Raw genomic sequence first — 13,904 nt, forward strand, 5'->3', positions numbered from 1 at the left:
AAAATCATTAAAAGATAATACAAATTTTAGAAATTAAAAGGATTTTTATTAAAAAATAAAATTTATTAAATTTTTTTTCCAAAATACAACTTCATTTCTTTCTTAATTTTTCTTTGCGTGCTATAAACTTCTTGGTTATTTCTTCTACAGATGGCCCATAACCAATCTGTTCAATTTCTTTTTGACATTTCTGCCACACATCCGTTAAAATACCTTCTGTTTTAAAGAAATTTATAATTTCATCACGTTTCAACCATTTTCTCAACATTTTACGATCCCAGCCCTCAAAAGAATGTTTTAACTGATAATAGGATTCATATTTTTCACAATTTTTACGCAAGTTTTCTGCATCCAATTTTGGTATTTCCAAATAGGGTTGTCTTATAATACGATAAGGATCATATAATTCGGAATAGTTTTGAAACCTTACCGCTTCCCAATTAATGGTAAGCATGGTGTCATAAATTTTCCTAGGATGTCCCAATATACCATGGCTTACATCAATTAAAGAGAGTTGTGAATCTGGTACAATAAATTCCAATTCAATTTGAAATATACGCAAATCAGTACCACGATATTTTCGTTCTCCTGTCCATAGTAATGGAACATTTTCCTTTTCCACATTACTGAGTTCCATAATAAGAGGAGAATTTTGTGCACGATAATTGCAACGTTTATAATTCTTGCCATACAACATGCTGGCCTCCACCGGGGAAAATTGATAGCGCTCGGAACGTACTAAGGAAAAATGTTCAGATCTAAACAAACGATTCATTTCCATATCGATTAATTCCAAATCTCTTCTAAACATGGCTATCCAAACAAAATTTGTGCAAAAAGCCAAGAAGCCTTCATGAAAAGCTTTATCTTTAATAGACTGCGATATATTAACTATAGGTTTTAGGTGATAGAATTTACGCATTTCTCCATTACCCAACAAAATCTCACTGTATTCACGGGCCAATAATAAACGATATTGCGATAGATGTTTCGAATATATTCTTTTAATTTCAGTACTCTCCTCACTTTGTATTTGAGCCTTTTCTCCCGATATCTCATCTCTACGTATGAGTATAAATTCTACAAATTTCATAAAATACTCAAAATATATTACCAAAGCTTTAAGGAATTGATGCACCGTTTTGGTATTGAGAAAATATATAAAATCCTTTGTTAGAATCTCTTTGGGTGATAGAAACATTACTAAATCTTTAATATCTTGCAGTAGTACAGCCTCATAATCATGTGTAGTATCGGATCTTTGAAATTCTTGACGAAATATCATTTCCTCCAATTGATTAATTGATGCCAGAAATTTATAGCCACCAATATTGACATATTCTTCTTTGCTAACCTCCTTAGAGGCTTCTTCTCGTGAATCGAAATGAAGATTTTCTTCATCATCATTCCAAATCCAAGAGCCGTTTACATAACGTGGCACAAAATTATCGGTGTGTATGCGAATCATTGTTGATTGGAGTTTAAGGTTATATTCAAAATTATGGAAGAAAAAAAATCTTGTACTAAAGCTTTGATTATAAAATTTTGTTTGTCAATTATTTGAACTACCAGAGTTGTCTGTTACAAACTCAGGGAACGTTAAAATGAACCCTATTTATCAGAATTGCCTTTGTTCTATATCTGATTATATATTCTAAATCGTTATATCAGCAAATTCACTTAGCAAATGTGTATTTTTTGTTCATGTTGGCTGAGAGTAGAGTCGAGCAAAAAGAAGCTTTAGAAAAGCTTAAAATGTTCGCTATTATGAGTTAATCTTGCTCGGTGTTAGCTTTGGAATTCTAGCAAAAAAAGCATTTACTATCTCTCTACCCATTAAGTGTTAAATATAGAATAGGAAAAGCTTTTATATTCTTTAAAAGCTTTCTATTCCGAGATCAATAGATCAGCAAATACACTTTCCAAATATGTCTCATTAGTTTAACTTAGATTATAACTTTGGTAGAGCAAAATAAAGCTTTAGAATGTTCGCTTTTATAGTGCAAGCTTTTATGCTAAAAGCTTTTGAACTTTTGCAAAATTAAGCGAAGAAAGAAGGAATTCATAGAAAGCTTTCTATTCAGAGATCAACAGATCTGCAACTACACTTTTCAAATGTGTGCTATTTATTGAACTTAGAAGAGAACTTAAATAGAGCAAATGAAGCTTTAGAATGGGCTAGAGCTTTAGCAGAATTAAGCTGTAAAAGTGTAGAATACGAAAATCTTTCTCTAAGAAAATTTTCTGTTAATAACTATTGTTTAACTTACTTTGACTTAGGAGTTGCTAATTGTTGCTGCTGTTGTTGTTGTTGCTGTTGCTGCTGTTGTTGTTGTGGTTGTGCTGTGGTAGTTGAATAACTTTGTAATTTACCACTCGGTGTGGTAGTCCACTGCACAATTTGCGTAGTAGGTGCGGGTTGCTGCTGCTGCTGTTGTTGATCTTGCTGTTGTGTGCCCTCATTAGACCAAGTTTGCTGCTGTTGTTGTTGTTGTTGCTGCTGCTGTTGCTGATCACCTGTCACATTTTGTTGCTGCTGCTGTTGTTGTTGTTGACTACCAGCAGCCGTTGTTATAACTTTATTTATAGCCTGTGTACTTAATATAGTACCGGTTGTGGTGGCAAAACCATTTTGTTGCATTAATGCCGCCAAACCAAATGCCGTACTCAAATGATCTTCCGATTTGAAATTTCCACCTGTATTTGTGGTGGTTGTTACAACCACAGAGCCCTCTGGTTGTTGCTGTATAACAACATTTGTGGCATTTTGTGTTGTGGCGGCAGCAATAACAGCTGCTGTTGCAGCCGCGGCCGATGCAGCAGCCACCGAGGTAGCTGTTGCATTATTGGGATTATTATGTTCGTATTCAATTGTAGGTTGTGTAGAACGATCAATTTGCTAAAATTTAAAAAAATTGTGTTTTTTTTATATTACAATTTGCAACTTCCTTTGTTTTTTAGTTTTTTATTGAGAATTTGTTTTTTAAAGTTTCATTTGAAAACTTACCAAATTTGTAAATGATCTTTGTTCACCTTCTGGTGCTGCTGTGGGTCCTGTTGTTGCCACCTGTGCTACGGGGGTTCCTAGTGTATGCAAACCATTTCCGGTCTCTTCACCATATAATTTTCTTGTGATTTCTTTGAACATATCTTCATAGGCGGCCTCAACATTTGAGGTCGGTGGTATTACTGTTGCCATGGCTTTTTCAACACTGCTGTTGATGCTTCAATAAAACCTTTAAATGCAATATTGCTGTTGCTCTTACTGCCAATCCCTTTCAACTGCAAGTAGAAAGAAAAAAACGTAAAGAATATATAAAATGAAGATTTTTTCTTTTTTAAACATCCGCTTTGTGTATTTTTTTTCTCGCGCTGTTGTTTTTTTACGTTTGTCTGAAATTCTTTAAGGCTTTGTATTGTTTAGGTAGGGGGCGTCTGGTAGTAGTGTGGTTTTATGTTGTTGCCGTATTCCTGGAAGACTCTATCGTTATGCATAAATTGTTAAAATAATGCCAATATGTTTCTTTTTTACGTCTTTTTTTCTTATTCAGTCATTTAGTATCATTTATGTTACTGAAGGGGGTTTTTGCGATGTTGTACTAGCCAAGAACCCACATTCTTAGTTAGTTGTTGTTGGCTTTACCCACAAGATATGAGAGAATGAGTCATTATTATGGATGGTTTTTGATTATGATGAAATTTGTTTTCGTTTAAGAAGTCTACGAAAGAACGTATTACAATGTATTGAAGCCTACTTTATAATGGTTCGTTATAGAATGCTTTTAGGCTTTATATGTAAATTCTAAAGACATTAGCATACTTTTCAGTTCATAATTCTCAAAAGTTGAAAAAAAAATCCTCTAGTTTTGCTATACAAATGATCTACAATTGATTAGGAAAAGGTTTTAAGGCGCAAATTCAAGTATCCTATTTATACTTTCTAAAGCATACAATTAGGCTTTTATATAAAAGAAATTCATCTACTTTTAGGCGCCAAATCAAAAATCTCCTCTTAACTTCTTTACAAGACTGTGTTTGTAAGACTTTTTTACAATTTCTTTAAGAACATTCTAGATACTTTAAACTCTATACACTGTATAATACAACAAACATTTTGCAGCATACAATTAGGCAACTTTCAAATAAAACTTAACTACTTTTAGAAGCCCAATTTTAGAAACCCTTTTAGACATATTATTTCTTATTACAATATCTAATCAAACTTTTCCCGAAACCTATTTGTTCTCTATACAAACAACTACTCTTTGCTGGCCTTTCATTTTCAAATTTATAACAATTTCTAAAGCACACTTTTAGCTGCATTATAAGGATTTTTTTATTATAAAATTTTATTTTTAAATTGTGTTCTTTTCAAACGTTTTTTTCTCTTTCGTTTCTTGTTTGTTAACGTAAAGTTCAAGGTTATATTGACAATTCCTAGTAGTTAAACCCAACCACATATATTTGCTAACTTTTTATATTCAAATCACATTCAGACAGACAGACAAACAACACAAGCCACCCACCCACTTTTTTCCAAGTCATATTTTGACGCCAGACTTTATATATTTTTTTATACAATTTTTTTTTTCTCCCATAAACTTTTATTCAAGTAAGTGTGTTTTTGTTATACATATATTTACGTTTTATGTATTTTTTGTTGTTGGGGTATTTATTTTACTCTTTACTGGAGGAAAAAAAATCATAAAAAAAGAAAACTTTGTATACTTTTGTGAATGAATGCTCTATATTTGTGAGCCTTTGCTATAATGGCTTGTAGGGGATAAGTTGTTGTTGGTCCTAAGGTTTGTTGCAGGAGGGAAATTTAGACATTTAAGAGCCAAGTAATGATTGTTTTCGGATTCTTTCCATGTCTTGGTCTATAGCCAGCTGTAGTTTATTATGAACTGAAGCATTTCTCACGTTATATTGTCCCTGTTGGAATGTTATAGTCGACTGAGGATTACAACTCAAGTTAAATGCTAAGCAGTATTGATTAATGAGTCTTAGTTAGCTGAGTAAGGGTCAAAAATGTATGTCAATGCTTTAGATCATAGGCCTCTGTAAGATCACTATAAACCGGAGCATTTCTCTCTACCTATTGTCCCTGACCGTTAGCTATAGCCGACTAAGTTCCGCATCTCAATTTCGATGCTATCTTTTAAGCATTTTAAACCAAAGAACACTATAATCCGAAGCATTTCTCTCTATTGCCCCTGATCGGTAGCTATAGTCGACTAAGTTCAGCATCTCAATTCGATGCTATTGTCTAAGCAGTCTTGGTCAATGCCTTGGACCACAGACATCCATAAACCTACTGTGAACCGAAACATTTCTTACGTCATACTATCCTAGATTTAAAAGTCTTGGTCCATGAGTTCTAATTTGCCGACTTAGTGTCAAAGAATACGTGTCATCCGATACTTTTTATGCCCACTATAAACCGATGCTTTTTTCTCAAAGTATTGTCCCTGATCGGGTGCTATAGTTGACTTTGATCTGCATGTCAACGTAGATGCTATTTATTGGGTAATCTTGGTTAATGAGTCTTCGTTAGCCGACCAAGAGTCGAAGAATACATCCGATATGCTCACTGTTAATCGCAGTTTTTCTCTCCCATGTCAATTTAGATGATATTGATTTGGAAATCTTCGTTAATGAGTCTTAGTTAGTCGACCAAGAGCCGAAGAATTTATGTCAATGGATTCCATTTATGCTTTGGAACATAGGTACCCGTAAGCCCAATATGAACTTAAGTATTTCTCTCGTCGTATTGTTCTTGAACGGTTTTTATTGCCGACTCAGGTCTACATCTCAATTTATAAGCAAAATATTAGGTAATCGTAGTCATAGTTATCTTTAAACCCATTATAAACGCATTGTATTATCTCCGATCGGGTGCTATTTCTCTTGTCGTATTGTCCTTGATAGGGTTTTATTGCCGACTGAGGTCTACTTCTCAATTTAGAAGCAAAAGATTAGGTAGTCGTAGGTATCTTTAAACCCATTATAAAAATATTGGCTCCGATCGGGTGCTTAGGGCCGCATCATAAGCCAATGATAATGCTCTCTCCCTATAGAAAGTTATATTCTTAAACATTTTATTTTGTAGGGTACTTGAGTTTTCGTTTAAGCCTTAACATTTAATACTTGTTACTTGTTTGTTTTTTTTTCTATCTAAAAATAAAAAAGTGGGTGGATGCTCTGGCTATACAAGACATCATGTCATACTTTATATCAGAGTTGGTCTGCTGCTGTGTGGCATAAAAATAAAAATGGGTGTAAAGGTATTGAGAGTCTGGGTTAGGTTGTAAGGCAAAGATATGATATTTTTCGTAAATGTTTTGTTTTCAGCCTTATTATATAGAAAAAAATCAACAATAATAAACCCAAACCTTAAGATTTAAACCGTTTGCAAAGTCTTATTTATACAATTCTTATTTTTTTTACGAGTGGGTGCTAAAAGCAACAGTTGTTGGTGTAAAGTCATAAAATCAATGTTAAAAAGTTTTAATGGTCAGGGTTTTTTCTTTTTGTCAGCAACAACAATAACAATAAGTTCTTTAAAAAGGACTTATTTTGTAAGGAAACTCCAACTGTAGTTTAGTTAAACAGGATGTTTAACTTTTACAAAAATTTTCCATAGTTGTTTTTTAAAAACTAGAACGCACCCACCTTTTATAATTTGTTTTCAACAATAAAGAAAGAAATACATTTCATACACTCTCTATACCCCAACAAACAACCCAGGCATTAAAACCCATTAAAAATCACCCACTATCATGGCAAATTCTCTCTACTCATTATGAAATTGCTGAATAAACATGCACACACATCATCCTCATCAACATCATCATCAACTACAAAAGTAACACAAAAACACCAACAAACTCATGTGTTGCTAGCTTTTGATATTTGTTGTTAACATCCGCCTCAAAAAAAAAAAAAAGAACAACAATTTTTAATAAATACTTGCATTAGTCTATAAACTACGAACCCATAGTGTATGGAAGTGAGTGGGTTGAAAATGGGCGCGTAAATTTTAATGACAACATCAACAATCAAACATTTGTCGTAAGCTTTAACAGCTTCAGCAACAACAATCACACACAACATCATCCTCATCTTTAGCGGCAGTAAAAGCAGAGAAACCTCCAACCGCCATCAGACATGATCAACAGACGCACGCGATTTTTTTTTTTTTTTTTTGCTTAATTCTCCTCTCATCTTGTCTGTGTAGTCTCACACACAAAATGTGTACAAAGATCAGTTAGTTTTTTGTTGTTGTTGTGATTAGTATTTATGGGTTGGTTGTATAGCACCAAAGAAAGAGAGGCCTTCGTTGTTTTTTTGTTGGTTTGTTTGGAGTGGGGAGGGGAGGGGAGGTTAGTCGAGGGAAAACTATCAACAATAACCATAATCAAGAACCGGTTGTTGGGTGTTGAAGATCATCATCATCTTAATTATTATGTATTGTCATCGTCATTATCATTAACTATACGCAATTTTTGAAATGTGTGTGTGTGTGGGGGGAACTACAGAAATAATATTAGACTTTTGGGTTTTAGGTAAAACATGGTCTTATGTTAAGTTCTCATCATTTAAATTCATTTGTGAAATGATCTTGTAACTTTGAAAAAGATCGTAGAACTGTTTGTTAACGTGTTATGGAGCTTGACGTTTAGGATACAGCGAAAAGATCGGGGAGATCTTGATCTTATTTTGAGGATTTAAAGATGATCTTTGATTGATAACTTTGGTATGTAATAAAGCCAATATTGATCGCCAATATTGTTGATTTAAATTTGAGATATAACTATGAAAAGTTGTTGATACCAATTGATCGTTTACGGACTCAATCTGTATGTTTGATTTCTGAGAGATTGTCTACTTGTTGCTTTAAAAAAACTTGAAGTGAACGAGTTGTACGATCTTGCTTGATCTATAAATTTGATAATAATATTACCAATAGTGATCGCTACAAATTCGACTTCCATAAAGGTTTGTTGATATCAGAGTTAAAATTCAAAGGATCCGAAGAAATACAGCTAGACTTCTAATGCTCTCCTTTACTAGGGTCTCTGGTGGGAATCGAATCTACGATCTCCGGTCTAAAAGACTTTTAGTGTAAAATTCAATTAGTACGATCTTGTTTGGCTCTTTGTTTGTTTGATTTAACTTGAAGATGTAACTAAGAAGAAGCTTTGATAGCGATCTATACATGTATTCGATCTTTAGTGATCGTATACCTCCCACTTGAGGGATTAATTCCAGATCATTATATAATGAGTTCTGCGATCACTTTTGAATTGAATTGCAGCTTAAGTACTTTGACATAGATTCTGTTTACAAGTCGAGATTAACCTTTCCCATTACCACAACTGCAAGTCCGGCTCACCTATAAATCCTTACAGCAGTTGTTCTTTTAGGAACATAGAGGTATGATCGATCGTCTTCCTCCTTCAAAGGGACCATTTCCTGAACGTTTGAATCGAATTCTCATTACCTATACCGCTCCTTAAAGTCATTAATGCCCCTCCCTTTCCCAAATATTTCCCTTTACAACTGTATTGTGTTATTAGACAAGCAAGACAATTTGTCACGCAGTTTCTCTTGAAACCTATGCTTGCAGTATGATTAAAGAGTGGAGGCCCCACAATCAAATTTTTTATAAGTTTTCTGTTTTGTTTTGGGGTGTCTGGCGACACTAATGGGCTAATTTTTTTCCTCTTATTTTTGTCATCTATACAATTCATTTAGTTTTCTTAACATCAAACTGTTGTTTTAGGCTTAAATACACAATACAAAAATCGTTTTGCTATTTTTTCTAGCAAATACACACACACCGCTATAAAGTTATTAATGATCATCTGCTTATTTAAAAGTGCAAAATAATAAAATAAAATTGGAAAAAACCTAACAGAAATAAACAAAAACTTGTAGTTCATAATATAGCTAGCGGGCGGGTGTGTTATTGGGTTTTAAAATTTTTTTTGTAATATTTTACCAGGCTTGTCTTTGAAACGTGCTTGTATCTTTGGTTTCTGTTAAAAGAAAAAAAAATATTGTTTTATTATCAAGCCACCATGTAACCAGCCACCCAACCCATTGCTAGTGTTTTGTTTTTTTGTTCCTCATATAGTTTTTTGTCATACGAAATGGACGACTGAACTCACGCACTAGCATTCAAATTTTTTTTAATATGTTCAAATGTATATGTGTGTATATTGTTTTCTTAGTCTGGCTAAACAAAAATCTTTTATGTTTAAAGCTAAAGACGGTCTGTAGATTTTTTTCCAATTTCCATGATATTGTTTTTTTTTTGTAGTTATAAGGGGTTCTGTGTTGGTTGCATGTCTTGAAGTTAATTTTAAAAGTTTCTGGTTTTTTGTTTTTGTTTTGGGTGGTATGTGGCTAAAGTGCTGCGGGTAGTTAGACTGTCAGACATATTATATTTTTTTGTTGAGACTGTTAATATGCGTGCGGTGAAAGGCCAAATTGCGAGTGTAAGGCCACAGAGATCATGGTAGAGCTTTAAGTATTTTGTGTACCTAAAAACCTTTTAGTCGAACAATATTCTCCTTAAGAATTTGGATAGTTTCGTGTTTAAACGATCTAAAAGTAGCAATCTTATGATGGTTTAACTCTCACGATCTTTACGGCTCTAGTTAGTACGATCTTCTTTCTAAGACTGCACATAGTTATGGTCTTTATAATGTATCCATTCAAAGTCCTGAGACGGCTTTTAAACATCTTTAAAAAGCGATCTTTAACGACAGTTTTTAGGATATTTTGATCGAATTTTCAGTGATTATGGATCAAATCAAAGAAACTTTTTAGTGGGATCATGTCAAATCCTGGAGCATATGGTGGGAATCTCGATCTTTAACTAGGCCTTCTCCGTACGATATTCCCTCTAAGACTGCAAATAGTTTAGGTCAAATCAAAGTCCAAAATACGATCTAAATGCAGCAAGCTTATGACTGTTTAACTGTACTTGTTTCTATCAGCAAATAGTTTCGGTCTTTATAATAGATCCATTCAACGATTAGATCCAGACGATCTTTAACGACACTTTTTAAAACATCTCCATCGACCTCTCTGTGATAATGGATCAAATCGAAGAAACTATTTAATGGCATCACGACAAATTCTTGATACATTTGGTGGGGATCTCGATCTTTAACTAGGACTTCTTTGTACAATCTTTCATCAAAGATTGCGAATATTTTCAATCTTCAAAGCTCAGAGACAGTGGTTTAACACCCCTAGAACGACGAGCGCACCTTATAAAACATTTTGTTGGACTTCTCTGGGATAATGGATCAAATCAAAGATTGCATATAGTTTCGATCTTTATAATGGTTCAAATCAAAGTCCAGAGACATCGGTTTAACACATCTAAAACGACGATCATTAACGGCACCTTGTAAAACATTTTGTTGGACTTCTCTGGGATAATGATAATCAAATCAAAGAAACAATTCCATGGGAACAAGTCAAAGTCCTCTTTTCTCTAATATTGCAAATAGTTTCGGTCTTGTAAAACATCACGATCGGCTTCTCAGTGATAAATGATCAAATCAAAGTCCAGAGAAGACTGTTTAACATCTTTAAAACGATGATCTTTAAGGGGACTCCTTATAAAACATCATGATCAACTTTGATTTGATACAGTGATGGTTTTTTAGTTACTTCAAAGTTGTGTAAAAATCTGATCCTAGAGCTCTTTGAGTAACTCGAATATCTTTCCCATGAATCTGCATTGAGTTGTATATTCTCTAAGGAAACATTCACGAGATCAGTATTTGTTTCTTTAAACTAAGCAAGGTTTTAAACCAAGTTGTCTATGACTCTATCTCTATATCTGAGTTCTTATTTAATGATGAGTTTTGAAAGTCCTTTCTCATAGTCAGGCATGAATAACAAGCTTGAACCTAAAGATTTTATAACTTCTTTATAACAATGCTTCAATAATTTCTGTGGGAAACTATCACATATTAACTAATAATTAATTTTAACCACAAAAAAATTAAAGAAATTAACCCCCCTACTTAACATATTAATAAATTGTTGGGAAAACTACTTAAAGAAAATCATTCAAGTGTTAAAGAAATTGGCCAAAAACGTGGGAAAATTAAACAAATATGAAGGAAGTTATAACAAACCCTCTGGTCACTTTAGAAAACTATTAAAAACGTCTTGAAAGTTTTAAAAAAATGCACCTTAAAGAAAACCACCCTTAAACCTACTAGAACAACCTGTCACTAAGAAAAAATTTAACACTTGTTACCCCTATAAAATGTGTCTTGAGGAAAAGATAAAACTGCATTGAAATGCAACTGGTTTGGTTCTTCTTTTCCTTTACTTCCCCCACCTTCTACTCCTTAAAGAACCTTTTCTTGTTAAAAGTAAAATGAAATAAAAAGAAAAAACAAGGACTTAAGAAAAACAACCCCTCTTTACAAATGCCACCAAATAAAAAGAAGAAACGTATAGTAAGAAAAACAGAAAAAAAATCTATAAATGTCTGGGAATTTTTAGCACATGTTGCATGCCTGTCGTAAAGGCATACATACATAAATTTAACATGTACAGAGTTAGAGTTGAACAGTTTGTTTCAACATAAGGATGAGAGCAGTAAACAGGATAATGAGATTTTTTTTTTCTTCCCTGTTTGATTCTGTTTTTTTTTTTTTGAAACATGAAAACAACTGTTGTGGGTATTCATTTTAAAAAATTATATACAAACACACCAGAGAAATAATGATGATGGTCGTTTTTAAGAAAAAGGGTATAAAAAAGTGTTCCTTTTTATGCCCTAAGTAAAAGACAGTTTAAAAACAACCTGTTTGCCTGCTTGGGCTTCTTATAGTTTTTTTTGTAAGAAAATTACTTAAGGAAACTTCTGGTTGTTTATAGTTATAAGGGTTGCACCTGCTTTTGTTGCTTTATAAGGTGGGGGGAAGTTTCGCAAAAGGATTTTAGTTTTTAGCTAGTTTTTGTGTCATTAAGTATAACTAGACTTAAATGTTTTATAACATTTTATATAAAAAAACCATAAACTGTTGCTGCTAACCTTGAATTTTTTTATTTAAACGCCCCCATATATATTTTAAAAATTAACGTATTTTTTCTTTAAACCCCCCTCTTTTTTTAAATTGATTTGTTATCCAAGTAGTTTAACTACTTTTCAAATGTTAATTTAACCAAAAAATACCAAAACCATTAACAAATTTGTTTATACTACATTTTTCAAGTAAAACACTTAAATCTCTATACAATTTAACCGCCAACAAATAAATTTAAAAAAGAAGAAATAAACAAAATAACCATCACACCAAATTGAGACCCCTACCCACCCATAATCAACATCATAAACAAAAAAATTTGTGTTTTAAACAACTTTTAACATCATCACCAGCTTCTTTCGTCAAAATATTTAGTTTATTTGTGAAAAAAAGAAAAAAAAAACCAAAAGACCTTAAACCAACCCAAAAAAAACCGTATATACAACTTGACTTGGTCTTAAAATGTTAAGCGTAAGCAAACGTTAAAAAGATGTTGTTGATGATGGTGTGTTTTTTTTGTGTCTTGTTTTTCAAAATCAACTTCAGTTACCACCTAGTCACCAAAATGTAAGACTCTTCTTATACCACCTGCCGCCCTTATATGAAGACACACATAAATTCCAATTGTTTTGAAATGCAGGCTTTGAGAAATAAAATTAATGTTGTTTTTAATGAAGTTGAAAATATAGAAAAAGAGATCCTTGGATAGTTTCTTAAAAACTGCATACGCAGTAAAATATGTAGCACCTTTAGTGGATTTAAAATTAAATAACACCTTGCAAAGTTATGTATCTTCTATTTTGCAACTGTTAGTTGTCATATCGAAGGGAGTTTATGACATTGTTGCTGAACCCAACAGTTGCAGAACTTCCAAAAACTTGTAAAATATAGATTTCCTATATGTTCGATCAATCCGATTTTCCAAAAACTTTGTAACGATCTTGGCAATTTTTTCATTCAGACGGTATTAGTTTTGAAGATCTGGATCTTCTACATAGCATAAATCTCAGTCAGGATCTTTAACTGACATCACCCGAGTATTTGCTCCCAAAGATCCAGGGTGTAGTGGGAACCCTGAGCACAAACATTTTCAACTACTAAAAGCTTTCTTATATGCTTTGGCGTTTTTAAAGCTTTATTTTGTGTATTTAAGCTTAAACTTACTAATAGCTTCATTACGTGCTTAAGCGTATTCTGCATATGCTTAGGCGTCTTTTATAAGCTTCATTTGTGCCCCTCTTCGTTGCAATATCAAATCAAATAGACCACGCAATGTGTTTTGTACCTAAAAGTCCACTAGTGTGAATCCTAAGCAAAGACTTTGTCGAATACTAAAAGCATTAGTAGATGCTTGGGTGTCATTTCAAGCTAGACATATTACTCTTTCTTAATATATCCGATCTTAACTAATATTAGAATACTGAGCACTGGTTATGTCCAATATCTTTTGTGTTTAAGTGTCTTTTGCAAGCTTTTCTTTATTTATAAAAGTTTCCATGTATGTTTGCTTTGACGTCGTTTGTAGGCTTTTATTGTTTATTCAAGTTAAAATATATATTTAGAAAGGATTTTAGTATTCGAAAAAGCCTAAGCTCAGGCTTTGTCGTAAACTAAAATCTTATGGCTTTGGCGTCTTTTCTAAATTTTTCATTATTTATCAAGCAACATTGTCTTTTTTGATTAATCAGCATTTAGCTAACCACCCACCAATGTTAAATAAATTTACATAATTTTCCTTCAAAATTTAACCTCTTCCATGACATTATTTTTTTCCAACCACCCCACCTTTTTGTAAACTATAGTTAAAAATTGTGGACATTGCTTTTAGGTGTA

At 32.9% G+C, this 13,904-nt stretch overlaps 2 protein-coding genes across 5 annotated transcripts in view; both read right to left on the minus strand.

Moving 5' to 3' along the window:
• Positions 1 to 13,904, minus strand: part of LOC119611528 (protein charlatan) — a 40,608-nt gene that overhangs the window by 4,869 nt on the left and 21,835 nt on the right. For all 4 annotated transcript variants that reach the window (XM_037967141.1, XM_037967140.1, XM_037967142.1 and 1 more), the window contains exons 2-3: positions 3,008 to 3,282; positions 2,271 to 2,899 (exon numbers count right to left, since the gene is read on the minus strand). In XM_037967141.1, the coding sequence (XP_037823069.1) occupies positions 2,271 to 2,899; positions 3,008 to 3,199 (821 nt within the window). In that variant the 5' untranslated portion in view covers positions 3,200 to 3,282. The remainder of the gene's footprint in view (positions 1 to 2,270; positions 2,900 to 3,007; positions 3,283 to 13,904) is intronic.
• On the minus strand, positions 92 to 1,527 carry LOC119611530 (protein phosphatase 1 regulatory subunit 36-like). The gene has a single exon (XM_037967144.1). The coding sequence runs from the start codon at positions 1,466 to 1,468 to the stop codon at positions 92 to 94; it is 1,377 nt and encodes a 458-aa protein (XP_037823072.1). The 5' UTR covers positions 1,469 to 1,527.

This window comes from Lucilia sericata, unplaced genomic scaffold (genome assembly GCF_015586225.1).
Source record: "Lucilia sericata isolate MDLA Ls3-8-SP2 unplaced genomic scaffold, ASM1558622v1 Contig001475F_arrow, whole genome shotgun sequence".
In the NCBI taxonomy this organism is placed as follows: domain Eukaryota; kingdom Metazoa; phylum Arthropoda; class Insecta; order Diptera; family Calliphoridae; genus Lucilia; species Lucilia sericata.

Excerpts from the sequence above, each read along its gene's own strand:
- LOC119611530 (XM_037967144.1), bottom strand. The coding sequence starts at position 1,468 with ATGATTCGCATACACACCGATAATTTTGTGCCACGTTATGTAAACGGC.